Source organism: Microcaecilia unicolor, chromosome 9 (genome assembly GCF_901765095.1).
Source record: "Microcaecilia unicolor chromosome 9, aMicUni1.1, whole genome shotgun sequence".
NCBI lineage: Eukaryota > Metazoa > Chordata > Amphibia > Gymnophiona > Siphonopidae > Microcaecilia > Microcaecilia unicolor.
In genome coordinates, this window is record NC_044039.1 from 151837341 (window position 1) to 151851881 (window position 14541).

At 48.3% G+C, this 14541-nt stretch overlaps 1 protein-coding gene across 1 annotated transcript in view; it reads right to left on the bottom strand.

Moving 5' to 3' along the window:
* The window catches only part of LOC115477307 (protein transport protein Sec23A), a 192416-nt gene that overhangs the window by 112698 nt on the left and 65177 nt on the right, over window positions 1-14541 (bottom strand). Inside the window, exons 11-12 of the mRNA XM_030214093.1 lie at window positions 3702-3782; window positions 1481-1570 (exon numbers count right to left, since the gene is read on the bottom strand). Coding sequence (XP_030069953.1) covers window positions 1481-1570; window positions 3702-3782 — 171 coding nt within the window. The remainder of the gene's footprint in view (window positions 1-1480; window positions 1571-3701; window positions 3783-14541) is intronic.

The following is a 14541-nucleotide window of genomic DNA, read 5'->3' on the forward strand; positions in this document are numbered from 1 at the left end:
AGGAGCCGTGTGCAGTCTGCATGCCCCCTACACTGTGCAGGTACAGCACAGAGTCTGCATATCCCCTCATACAGCGGAGGCAGCCTGGAGTAGAGTCACAGGAGGCACTTCCAGGATGGAATCTCCTGGTTGTCTTTCTGGCTGTCTGGTAAGTGTTTATAGAGATATGGTAGTCACGCACATCCTCCAGAAGCAGAGAATCCTCTCTTCAAGAGTCCGAATGCCAGCTCTGTGCTGGCATTAGGTTCAGGGTGCTCTTCTTTGACCACTGGAGTGAACTGCAAATAACCTGATTTAAATGCGATTAGCATGCTATTTGCGCTATCCTTTGGCACGATTGTTCTTCATGCTAGAACCCTCAGAGCACTCAGCACCAGCAAATGTTGGCGCTAGTCCGTCACTAATGGCCTCTTAGCGCACACATTTGCTTCTGAGCATCAGGGCCTTAGTGAAAAAGCAGTAACATATGTGAAACTACAAGATAAATGAACAGACAAATCCTATTTCCAACAAAATGTACTGTAAACTGAAAACTTGGATGCTGCAAGCAGAAGCACTTCCTGACCGGGTATTTTATTGTACAAAACAGTAAAACCCTAGCATAAAACTATTTTCATATCTTCTATATAAAAACTGCAATCTGAAAAAATTGTATTTTATCTTTTGACCAATCTGAGAACAGGGTATATCTGATAACACCAACATTATAAGGGCCATTGTACTTCCTATAACTATATTTATTTTCAGTATTATCTTAATAAAGGCTTTCTTTTTAACAAGCTTGCCTCGGTGTTATGGTTCAAAACCATCATTAGCAATAACAAAGCAAACAGCGGTATATTCTGAAAAAGAAAATACTAAAACAAAGGGAATGTGTTCAGACTCAGAGGAAAGATGGTTTGTATTTAAACAGAATATGGTTTCAGCTGAGGATGCTCAAATCTTAATACACAAATCTCTTGCTGATCAATACCAATCTGAGCATGTATTCTCAATGAAACATGGATAAAATACAAGGAAAAGGGGAAGATGAACAGAGTAGAAAGGAATAAAACCTTCACTCCACAGCAAATGTAGAGTGAAAATATTTTAGCAAAAAGAGGTTTGAGGGAAGGAAAAACTGTACATCTTGAATGTACATTAAAAAAAGACAAACACCTTTCAGTAAATGAAGTAACTAATGGAGATGATAAACAGATAAACACAAAAACCTATCTGGGCCTAAGGCACTGAAATAGGGTGTAAGAAGAGAAGGCAAGATGAAAACAAGCCAACCAAATACAGTAGCAGACCATCCAAAGTGTAAGTTTTAGAGGCTATGAGGAAGGAAAAGGAGAGGAGAGGATATGGGGACATGGCTAGTCTTTCAAGATGTGAAAATAAAGTGGGTCCAAGGTTATGAACAATAAAAAGGGACCATTACAAATATACTAGAAAACAGTTTTCAATGAAATTCACTATGTGTGTTTGCAAAGCTTACCTGATTAACTACCTCAAAATACACCGCAAGGGTTGTATTGGGGTTAAGGCCACATATTTTCCACTGACAAGTGCCTCCAGTTCCTATCTCCTGAAAACAAAAATACTGAGAAGTTACTTGTACCTTATAAAGGATCCTTTATAAGAAACCAAACAAAAATACATGGGCAATAGAAATCTAAAGAAAAAAAAAGTATGACTAAATATTTCTATTTTTATAAAGCTATAAGTGTGTTGTTGAGAATCCATAATCTCTTACCTGTAGTTCAGAGATTATGAAGCTATTCTACACTTCTTACTTACTGTTATAAAGCCCTGAAAACCAAGACTCAAAATAGAATTTATGGGAACAATACACTAGAACCTGAGGCAACAGGACGAACAACAACCCAAATACACAATAGGTTCCTGCTATCAAATATTCATCAGTACAGATTATTAATGAGTACAGTGGCTAGAAAGAAAGCCTCACTGCTAAACTCACCCCACAGAACCAATTTCGCTCCAAAATTGGGGCTACAGCTAAATCAATCATCAGTTTTCAAACTGCATCAGCCAAAAATTCCTTAATAAGTGGAGAAAAAAGCTACAAAAAACTCGGGGGGGGGGGGGGGGGGGGGGGACGGGACTCCACTTACATTCGGTCCAGAGAGTTCAAAACTGAAGCAATCCAGCTTTGTAGCTTTTGTCTACACTCATTCTCTGGCCGTGCGATGCAGATAAGCGGTCTGCACATAAACTAACCCTGCGCAAAATTCCAACTTTGACACAGACACACATCCTATCAAAATCAATGGCAATGATGATATTGTTTTTTCCACCCTGATGCAAAGTGCTGCTGCAGAAGACTAAGGCAAGCACAACGCAAGAGCATGAAAACTAGGTCTGAGGAGGTGTAGAAGGGTTAGCTTACTCTTCTTGAACACTATCTCAGGATATTTTGAAATGACATTTTGCTCCAATCCCTCAACCAGACCCTCCACACCACCTCTAGAAAAAAAAAAAATGCATGGTAGTTTAGTAGATCCCCTTGACCCTGCACCTCCAATCACAGAAGGGACCCATCCCTCAGAGATATCCCTTGTCCCCCCCCCCCCCCCCACTAAAAAATAATTGGTAATCTAACGGACCCCTGAATCACCCCCCCCCCCTCAAGAGAGGAAAACAAATTCTGGTCCACTGGTGGACCCCTTCCCCTCAATAGCAGAAAATAGGAGCCCACACAACTATCTTCCAAAACGGTGGCACCTGACATCATGCAGTGAATCCTAGAACACAGCGCAGGATCAGTCTGCCAAATTAGGGATTTTTCCCTTGTTTTGTAGCCTGGGTGAAATCTACTATTTAAGGCAAAAATTCATTTAATCCCACATGGTGCACTCCAGGATGCACTGTGCATGGTCAGGTGCTGCCATTTTGTAAGATGGTAGAAAAAGAAGGTGGGGGGAAGGGAGGCTGTGGTCCACTAGAATACCAATAGTTTTTTGGGGTGTGTTGTGTGGGGAAGGGATCATCCATTAGGCTTCCAGGAGTTTTTTTGTGTCTTGATGGGGGGTGATGGGGGGTAAAGGGGGTAGGAGGAGGTGCTGTCTGCCTTTCTATCAGCAAATGAGCCAATCAATCAATCATTGTTCATGCTTTAACAGGAAAGGAGACTATTTTGGTCTTCAATGACAAATGACTGCATACTACTGCCAGGGCAGTAATGACACTGCGTACTTTTTAACAATGGTAATGTGTATGCCATTAGTTTACTGCATTGAACAGTAAAAATTATGGGTTAAACCTGTGTTTGAAATAATGCACTAAGCCATTAGTTCATGGCTCTAATGCAGGCTCTGTATCACCCCTGTTATTTCTTTAACAACAATTACATACTACTACTTAGGTTGAGCAAAATCAATTACTGCTCCACCAAAAACTGTCGGCGCTCTAAAATAAAAAGGGTTTATCTTGGTTTTGTTTTCCATAAAAATCTCTGGGACAACTGTAAATACAGCACACATCTACATCTGAATACCTGAAGGATGGCCATACTACAAGTAGCTAGAAGTCTGAGAGATGAGGATATTGGAAGAAAAAGGCAGCTCTTCAATTTGCAACTACATTTCAAGCATCAATGCTGAATTAACCTGTCCTAACGAAAATTAATGCTTGCACGATGTCACAGACTAAGATAGGAATGTATTTCTTAATATAAAAGGAAAAAAAAAAAGACTTACATTTTCTGATACACAGGGTCCTTTCGCATTGAGTGACACGCAGGGTCCAATAGCTCCTGAAATCTTTATTTCCCTTGATGTCTTCAAGATATTAAAATAAATGAAAAACAAGAGGTTTCATCCTGAAACTGAGTTCAAAAACTGTATTGTTGCACAGTACTTTTCATGTAAAACTGATATTTTTAATAGTGAAAACTTAAAATAATATAGTTCCAGTTTCCCTTTGTCAATCTAAAATTCTAAACCATGTTTCTGCAAGAGATGACTGGCCCAGCAATACACCAATTAATCTCAAATTTCATGTTATATTTTTTTCTTATGACTTATTTTGCTGGCTTCTTTTGTTTGAATGAGCTCCCGAGATGGGTCTTATGCCTCTATGGGTTGCTGCAATAAGTCTAGTTTGATAAAAACTTACTCTTGGAGCTGACAGGAAAATCTGCTTGTTTATATCCTAATTTATATATGAAACCCAACTAGGGGTGGCCTGCGTTACTGTTTTGACCTCATGACCTAAGAATGATGATTGACACAATAAGAGCATAAGGGTTGCCATAATGGGATAGACTGAAGGTCCATCAAGCCCAGTATTCTGTTTCCAACAGTGGCCAATCCAAGTCACAACTACCTTGCAAGATCCCAGAACAGTAAAACAGATTTTATGCTTCTTATCCTAGAAATAAGCAGTGGATTCTTCCAAGTCCATCTTAATAAAACCTTAAGGATTTTTCTTTTAGGAAATTATTCCAACTTTTTAAAATCATACTAAGCTAACTGCTTTTACTATATTCTCTGGCAATGATTTCCAGAATTTAATTACTAGTTGAGTGAAGTGGTGTGGTAGCCGTTTTAGTCCACTTTTAAAGGTAATAAATAGAAATAACTCAAAACAGAGAAAATAAAATAAGATACCTTTTTATTGGACTAACTTAATACATCAGCTTTCAAAGGTAACCCTTCTTCAGATTGGAAATAAAAATCATTTTTTTCTAATCTGAAAAGTTACCTTCGAAAGCTAATCAAAAAATGTATTTAGTCCAATAAAAAGGCATCATCTTATTTACTTTTCTATGTTTTGATTTATTTCTATTTATCGTTGAGAGAAGAAATAATTTCTCCAATTTGTTTTAAATTTACTACTTAGTAGCTTCATTGTGTGCCCCCTAGTCCTAGTATTTTTGGAAAGCGTAAACAAGCGAATCACGTGTACCCGTTCCACTCCACTCAGCATTTTACAGTCCTCTATTATATCTCCCCTCAGCCGTCCCTTCTCCAAGCTGAAGGCCCCTAGAAGCTTTAGACTTTCCTCATAGGGAAGTCATCCCATCCCCTTTATCATTTTCGTCACCCTTCTCTGTACCTTTCCTAATTCCGCTATATCTTTTTTTAGATGCAGTGATTAGAAATGCGAACAGTATTCAAAATGTGGTTGCACCATGGAGTGATACAAAGTCATTATAACATTCTCATTTTAGTTTTCTATTCTTTCCTAATAATTTCTAACATTCTATTTGCTTTCTTAACCACCGCTGCACACCAAGCAGAGGTTTCAACGTATCAATGGCACCTAGATCTTTTTCTTGGGCGGTGACTCCTAATGTGGAACCCTGCATCACGTAGCTATGGTTTGGGTTCCTCTTTCCCACATGCATCACTTTGTTCTTGCTCACATTAAACGTCATCTGCCACTTTGCACATGCTCACATTAAACACCATCTGCCATTTGGATGACCAGTCTCCCACAGGGGGTTGATCAGAAGCAAACACCAGCGCTAGAGGCTGTTAGCGCTGGCATTTGCTAAAGTCCCATGATCATAGCCCTCGAGCACATGCAAATGCATGCTAAACAGGGCTAAACATATTCATCCCCAATGATCAGCGGCCAGCGCGCCAAAGATTGGGTTGCTGACCATGGCAAACCTTATGCCAGCTCCAAGCTGGCGTCAGGGTTTGCAGATCATTGGGGAGGAATGGTGAGCCCTGTCCAGCATGCATTTGCATGCTGGCAGGCCCCCATTCCCAACAGCAAACCTGCCAGCGACAGGGGGATGGAGGTCCGGCTGACCTCTGGTCCCCCCCCGACGATCCCTCCCCCCCAGGTTCAGGGAGGGCTGGAGATCCTGTGGGTCTACAGCCCCCCTTAACTCCCCCAGCGAAAGGTCCCTGGTGGCCTAGTGGGCAACCAACCAAACCCCCCCCCCCCCCGGCGACAGGGGGGCTGGAGGTCCGCTGGACCTCTGGTCCCCTCCCCCAAAGTTCAGGGAGAGCTGGAGATCCGGTGGGTCTCCAGCCCCCCCTAGTCCTCCAGCAAAGGGTCCATGGTGGTCCAGTCCCCCCTACCCCCCTACCTTGTGTGTTGGAGAAGGGAGAGTAGCCTGCCTCCCTCCTCTTCCTGCAACGCCGCAAAATGGTGGCGCCCAGCCCTGCCCAGTGTATCCCAGGATGAGTTGGGTGGGGCTATACACCTACCCCGCCCAGCGCATCCCAGGATACATTGGGCAGGGCTGGGCGCCGCCATTTTGCAGCGTCACAGGAAGAGGAGGGAGGCAGGCTACTCTCCCTCCTCCAACACACAAGGTAGGTGGGAGGGGGGACTGAGGCTGCAGAGTTGGTTGGTCGCCCACTAGGCCACCAGAGACCCTTTGCTGGGGGAGTTAGGGGGGGCTGGAGACGCACCGGATCTCCAGCCCTTCCTGAACCTGGGGGGGGGGGGGGGCCGGAGGTCCACCAGACCTCCAGCCCCCATTGCTCGGCCCCTATGTTTGACAGGTTTGGCTTTTGACAGCCCAGACCTGTCAAACAAGTGTGGGAGGATTGTGCTGAGCGCATGCTCAGGCACAATTCTCCCACACTTCTACCCCAAGATCAGAGATAATAATGCCCCACGCTGTTCCAGCGCTATTTTTGGAGTGCTGTTTGAACAGCCCGGGGTTTTGATCATCTGTCTGCCAGTTTCAATAAACGTTTGGTTTGAGGAATCATTCTGTAAGCAAAAGTAACTAATGCCACAAGGGAGCAAAGACCACACCAAGTAGCAAGCTATTGTGTTATCAACCCTGTAAAACTGGCACAGCTTAGGAGGAGGAGAAACTGAGTGGAATCAGTGCTCCTAATCCTGAAGAATATGAGCCACTAATGAACCCCTCACTCTTAATAAAGTAATGGAAGGCTATGAATAGCTGCTGTGCTTGGCCTGGCACTTTCAAGGACATTGTGGATACGACAGCTATCATAGAATGAATGGCACAAAAGGGTATCATGACTGCAAAATGCTTCTTTTTTATTTTTCAGTTTTAGAGGTCTTTTTATTAGAAGCTTAAGTCAACATTACGAAGAAAAGACAATATACATCAAACATAAGAAGCAAAATATATACTATGTAAAACAAATGGGCCAAAAAAGGCAACTCTAATTTTTAGAAATATATATATACTCCACCCCCACCTCCCCACTTGTTCCTCACCCCCTGATACCCTCCCTCCACCAGACTATGCAATAAAACAAATGAGCAATGAATGTTCATAAACAAATTCTATGAGCAACGAGTAAGGAAGGGTTCCCATATGCACTCTTGTTTAGCCAGGGTCTTATGCTGTGCCATGGTCTTATCCATATCAGCTATAAACCAAAGTTTTGTAATCCATTTATAAGCAGATGGAAGAGTCTCTGATTTCCAGGTGGCAGCCAGAGTGAGTCATGCTGCATTAAAACAATATTGGATAAGATGTTGCTGTCTCAAGCGTGTTCTTAGAACTGGTTTATTAAAGTAGATCCCCAAGTCCCATGATATCTCAAGATCAAATCAAGATTGCAGCTTATACTGCAGTCTTCCAAAAAGCAAGCACCTTGAGACAGGTCCACCAAATGTGTCCCATAGTTCCCTCTCTCGCTACATTTTCTCCAACGAAGCGCTAAACAGCAAGAAAAATGTGATGGAGTCTGGCAGGAGTAAGATACCAACGGTACACTATTTTAACCCCATTTTCTTGAATGTTAAAACCTCTAGACAAGTGCGGCAATGCTGTTTCCAATGCCTACCAACCACACTCCTCATATCGAGTACCTTGCTCAGCTTCCCATTTAGCTCTATGAGACAGATAAAGGAGCAGTCTGTCTCTAAGATAATGATATAGCACTGAAGTTAAATTATGAGTATTACAAAAATCTTCTCTTACGTCTTTCAGGAAAGTGTTTTCCTGCATGACAACAGGCTTAATAGATTTTGAAGTTAACAAATAAGCGAGCTACAAATAAGCAAAACAATCACTTGGTGGCAAATGACAATCACGAGCCAGCTCTTCAAAGGTATTCAGTCAGTGTCATCAAAAAGTTGCCCCCAGTTAACTAACTGCATCAGATGCCACCACCTAAAGACACCAGGGTTTTGACCAGGTGGAAAAAGAGGGTTATCCACGAAAGAGAAAAAGGTTTGATAACTAAAAGTCTCAATTTCGTCCCATGCAATCCCACAGTTGAAGAGTATAACAAATAGTAGGGCAAGTAGTCACTGCAAACTCCCTATGCCAAGGAGGCATCCAACAACAAAGAGGCCAAGTTCATAGGGCCAACTTGAGCCTGTTCCAATACAATCCACAGCTTAGAAAGATGAGCTTGAAACCGCTCAATGGCCGCACAACCCTGAGCTGCTTGATGATAAAGAGACAAGTGGGGCATACCAAGGCCCCCCCCCCCAGTTTCCTTGCCCTATAAAGGATGCTATGAGGCAATCTCAGACATTTGTTATTTCATATAAAGCGAATGCTACATACCTGTAGAAGGTATTCTCCGAGGACAGCAGGCTGATTGTTCTCACTGATGGGTGACGTCCTCGGAAGCCCCTCCAATCGGAATCTTCCTAGCAAAGTCCTTTGCTAGTCCTCGCGCGGCCGTCTTCCCGCCCGAAACCGGCTCGAGCCGGCCAGTTCAGTATGTAGCAAGACAATACACTTCAAGGGAAGACACAACTCCAAAGGGGAGGCGGGCGGGTTTGTGAGAACAATCAGCCTGCTGTCCTCGGAGAATACCTTCTACAGGTATGTAGCATTCGCTTTCTCCGAGGACAAGCAGGCTGCTTGTTCTCACTGATGGGGTATCCCTAGCCCCCAGGCTCACTCAAAACAACAACCATGGTCAATTGGGCCTCGCAACGGCGAGGACATAACTGAGATTGACCTAAAAAATTTACCAACTAACTGAGAGTGCAGCCTGGAACAGAACAAACAGGGCCCTCGGGGGGTGGAGTTGGATCCTAAAGCCCAAACAGGTTCTGAAGAACTGACTGCCCGAACCGACTGTCGCGTCGGGTATCCTGCTGCAGGCAGTAATGAGATGTGAATGTGTGGACAGATGACCACGTCGCAGCTTTGCAAATTTCCTCCATGGTGGCTGACTTCAAGTGGGCTACCGACGCAGCCATGGCTCTAACATTATGAGCCGTGACATGACCCTCAAGAGCCAGCCCAGCCTGGGCGTAAGTGAAGGAAATGCAATCTGCTAGCCAATTGGATATGGTGCGTTTCCCTACAGCCACTCCCCTCTTGTTGGGATCAAAAGAAACAAACAATTGGGCGGACTGTCTGTGGGGCTGTGTCCGCTCCAGATAGAAGGCCAATGCTCTCTTGCAGTCCAATGTGTGCAGCTGACGTTCAGCAGGGCAGGAATGAGGACGGGGAAAAAATGTTGGCAAGACAATTGACTGGTTCAGATGGAACTCCGACACAACCTTCGGCAGAAACTTAGGGTGAGTGCGGAGGACTACTCTGTTATGATGAAATTTGGTGTAAGGGGCCTGGGCTACCAGGGCCAGAAGCTCACTGACTCTACGAGCTGAAGTAACCGCCACCAAGAAAATGACCTTCCAGGTCAAGTACTTCAGATGGCAGGAATTCAGTGGCTCAAAAGGAGGTTTCATCAGCTGGGTGAGAACGACATTGAGATCCCATGACACTGTAGGAGGCTTGACAGGGGGCTTTGACAAAAGCAAGCCTCTCATGAATCGAACAACTAAAGGCTGTCCTGAGATCGGCTTACCTTCCACACGGTAATGGTATGCACTAATCGCACTAAGGTGAACCCTTACAGAGTTGGTCTTGAGACCAGACTCAGACAAGTGCAGAAGGTATTCAAGCAGGGTCTGTGTAGGACAAGAGCGAGGATCTAGGGCCTTGCTGTCACACCAGACGGCAAACCTCCTCCATTGGAAGAAGTAACTCCTCTTAGTGGAATCTTTCCTGGAAGCAAGCAAGATGCGGGAGACACCCTCTGACAGACCCAAAGAGGCAAAGTCTATGCTCTCAACATCCAGGCCGTGAGAGCCAGGGACCGGAGGCTGGGATGCAGAAGCGCCCCTTCGTCCTGTGTGATGAGGGTCGGAAAACACTCCAATCTCCACGGTTCTTCGGAGGACAACTCCAGAAGAAGAGGGAACCAGATCTGACGCGGCCAAAAAGGAGCAATCAGGATCATGGTGCCTCGGTCTTGCTTGAGTTTCAACAAAGTCTTCCCCACCAGCGGAATGGGAGGATAAGCATACAGCAGGCCCTCCCCCCAATCCAGGAGGAAGGCATCCGATGCCAGTCTGCCGGGGGCCTGAAGCCTGGAACAGAACTGAGGGACTTTGTGGTTCACTCGAGATGCGAAGAAATCCACCAAGGGGGTGCCCCACGCTTGGAAGATCTGGCGCACCACTCTGGAGTTGAGCGACCACTCGTGAGGTTGCATAATCCTGCTCAGTCTGTCGGCCAGACTGTTGTTTACGCCTGCCAGATATGTGGCTTGGAGCACCATGCCGAGACGGCGAGCCCAGAGCCACATGCTGACGGCTTCCTGACACAGGGGGCGAGATCCGGTGCCCCCCTGCTTGTTGACATAGTACATGGCAACCTGGTTGTCTGTCTGAATTTGGATAATTTGATGGGACAGCCGATCTCTGAAAGCCTTCAGAGCGTTCCAGATCGCTCGCAACTCCAGGAGATTGATCTGTAGACCGCGTTCCTGGAGGGACCAACTTCCTTGGGTGTGAAGCCCATCGACATGAGCTCCCCATCCCAGGAGAGACGCATCCGTGGTCAGCACTTTTTGTGGCTGAGGAATTTGGAAAGGACGTCCCAGAGTCAAATTGGACCAAATCGTCCACCAATGCAGGGATTCGAGAAAACTCGTGGACAGGTGGATCACGTCTTCTAGATCCCCAGCGGCCTGATACCACTGGGAGGCTAGGGTCCATTGAGCAGATCTCATGTGAAGACGGGCCATGGGAGTCACATGAACTGTGGAGGCCATGTGGCCCAGCAATCTCAACATCTGCCGAGCTGAGATCTGCTGGGACGCTCGCACCCGCGAGACGAGGGACAACAAGTTGTTGGCTCTCGTCTCTGGGAGATAGGCCCGAGCCGTCCGAGAATCCAGCAGAGCTCCTATGAATTCGAGTTTCTGCACTGGGAGAAGATGGGACTTTGGGTAATTTATCACAAACCCCAGTAGCTCCAGGAGGCGAATAGTCATCTGCATGGACTGCAGGGCTCCTGCCTCGGATGTGTTCTTCACCAGCCAATCGTCGAGATATGGGAACACATGCACCCCCAGCCTGCGAAGTGCCGCTGCTACCACAGCCAGGCACTTGGTGAACACCCTGGGCGCAGAGGCGAGCCCAAAGGGTAGCACACAGTACTGGAAGTGGCGTGTGCCCAACTGAAATCACAGATACTGTCTGTGAGCTGGCAGTATCGGGATGTGAGTGTAGGCATCCTTCAAGTCCAGAGAGCATAGCCAATCGTTTTGCTGAATCATGGGGAGAAGGGTGCCCAGGGAAAGCATCCTGAACTTTTCTTTTACGAGATATTTGTTCAGGGCCCTTAGGTCTAGGATGGGACGCATCCCCCCTGTTTTCTTTTCCACAAGGAAGTACCTGGAATAGAATCCCAGCCCTTCTTGCCCGGATGGCACGGGCTCGACCGCATTGGCGCTGAGAAGGGCGGAGAGTTCCTCTGCAAGTACCTGCTTGTGCTGGAAGCTGTAAGACTGAGCCCCCGGTGGACAATTTGGAGGTTTTGCAGTCAAATTGAGGGTGTATCCTTGCCGGACTATTTGCAGAACCCACTGGTCGGAGGTTATGAGAGGCCACCTTTGGTGAAAAGCTTTCAACCTCCCCCCGACCGGTAGGTCGTCCGGCACTGATACTTGTACTGCGGCTATGCTCTGCTGGAGCCAGTCAAAAGCTCGCCCCTTGCTTTTGCTGGGGAGCCGCGGGGCCTTGCTGAGGCGCACGCTGCTGACGGGAGCGAGCGCGCTGGGGCTTAGCCTGGGCCGCAGGCTGTCGGGAAGGAGGATTGTACCTACGCTTACCAGAAGTATAGGGAACAGTCTTCCTTCCCCCGAAAAATCGTCTACCTGTAGAGGTAGAAGCTGAAGGCTGCCGGCGGGAGAACTTGTCGAATGCGGTGTCCCGCTGGTGGAGAGACTCTACCACCTGTTCGACTTTCTCTCCAAAAATATTGTCCGCACGGCAAGGCGAGTCCGCAATCCGCTGCTGGAGTCTATTCTCCAGGTCGGCGGCACGCAGCCATGAGAGCCTGCGCATCACCACACCTTGAGCAGCGGCCCTGGACGCAACATCAAAAGTGTCATACACTCCTCTGGCCAGGAATTTTCTGCACGCCTTCAGCTGCCTGACCACCTCCTGAAAAGGTTTGGCTTGCTCAGGGGGAAGAGCATCAACCAAGCCCGCCAACTGCCGCACATTATTCCGCATGTGTATGCTCGTGTAGAGCTGGTAAGACTGGATCTTGGCCACGAGCATAGAGGAATGGTAGGCCTTCCTCCCAAAGGAGTCTAAGGTTCTAGAGTCTTTGCCCGGGGGCGCCGAAGCATGCTCCCTAGAACTCTTAGCCTTCTTTAGGGCCAGATCCACAACTCCAGAGTCGTGAGGCAACTGGGTGCGCATCAGCTCTGGGTCCCCATGGATCCGGTACTGGGACTCGATCTTCTTGGGGATGTGGGGATTAGTTAGCGGCTTGGTCCAGTTCGCAAGCAATGTCTTTTTCAGGACATGGTGCAAGGGAACAGTGGACGCTTCCTTAGGTGGAGAAGGATAGTCCAGGAGCTCAAACATTTCAGCCCTGGGCTCGTCCTCCACAACCACCGGGAAGGGGATGGCCGTAGACATCTCCCGGATAAAGGAAGCAAAAGACAGACTCTCGGGAGGAGAAAGCTGTCTTTCAGGAGAGGGAGTGGGATCAGAAGGAAGACCCTCAGACTCCTCGTCAGAGAAATATCTGGGGTCCTCTTCTTCCTCCCACGAGGCCTCACCCTCGGTGTCAGACACAAGTTCACGAACCTGTGTCTGCAACCTCGCCCGGCTCGACTCAGTGGAGCCACGTCCACGATGGGGGCGTCGAGAGGTAGACTCCCTGGCCCGCATCGGCGAAGCTCCCTCCGCTGACGTAGTCGGGGAGCCCTCCTGGGAGGTGGCCGCAGTCGGCACCGCACGCGGTACCGACGTCGGGGACCTCACCCCGGGCGATGGGCCAGCCGGCGCCACGCTCGACGGTACCGGAGGCGCAAGCACCGCCGGTACCGGAGGGGTAGGGCGCAACAGCTCTCCCAGAATCTCTGGGAGAACGGCCCGGAGGCTCTCGTTCAGAGCGGCTGCAGAGAAAGGCATAGAGGTCGATGCAGGCGTCGACGTCAGAACCTGTTCCGGGCGTGGAGGCTGTTCCGGGCTGTCCAGAGTGGAGCGCATCGACACCTCCTGAACAGAGGGTGAGCGGTCCTCTCGGTGCCGATGCCTGCTGGGTGCCGACTCCCTCGGCGACCCAGAGCTCTCGGTGCCGACGCGGGGAGGGGACCGGTGTCGATGCTTCTTCGACTTCTTCCGAAGCATGTCACCGGAGCTCCCCGGCACCGACCAGGAGGACGTAGAATCCATCCGTCGCTTCCTCGGGGCCGAGACCGAAGAGGGTCGATCTCGGGGGGGCTGTACCGCAGGAGCCCTCAGGGTAGGAGGAGACCCACCCGAGGGCTCACCGCCACCAGCAGGGGAAAGGACAGCCCTCACCTGCACTCCACCCGATGCACCACCGTCCGACGACATCAGGAGACGAGGTCCCGGTACCACCGACGTCGATGCAGCTATCCGATGTCTCGGCGCCGATGCAGAGGGCCGATGCCTCGATGCACTCGATGCACTGGCAGCCAAGGATGAAAGTCTGGACGCTGATGACGTCGATGCACACGATGACCCCGGTGCCGATGCCGACGAAGAGCCCGAGAACAAAACGTTCCACTGGGCCAATCTCGCTACTTGAGTCCGCCTTTGTAAGAGGGAACACAGACTACAGTTCTGGGGACGGTGCTCGGCCCCCAGACACTGAAGACACGAAGAGTGCCTATCAGTGAGCGAGATTACCCGGGCGCACTGGGTGCACTTCTTGAAGCCGCTGGAAGGCTTCGATGTCATGGGCGGAAAAATCACGCCGGCGAAGTCAAAATCCGAAATGACGAATTTGGAGCACCAAAACTTTAAGGGAGAAAAAATCTCGACCGAGGCCGAAAAGAGGCCTACCCCGACGACGAAAGAAAACTTACCGGGGCAAAACTGGAAATACAGGAAGGGGCAAACGAAACCCAAGGGGGTTTTCGGAGCACTTTCCGAACGAAAATGAAACTTTTCCGAAGAAAAACACGTCGATTTAGATAACGGACACGCGAGGTCGACTCTCCGGGGCTCGACACGACAAAAAACACAGCCGTACCGAGTGCGGATGAAAGAAGACTGAACTGGCCGGCTCGAGCCGGTTTCGGGCGGGAAGACGGCCGCGCATGCGCGGTGCGCGCGGGCGCG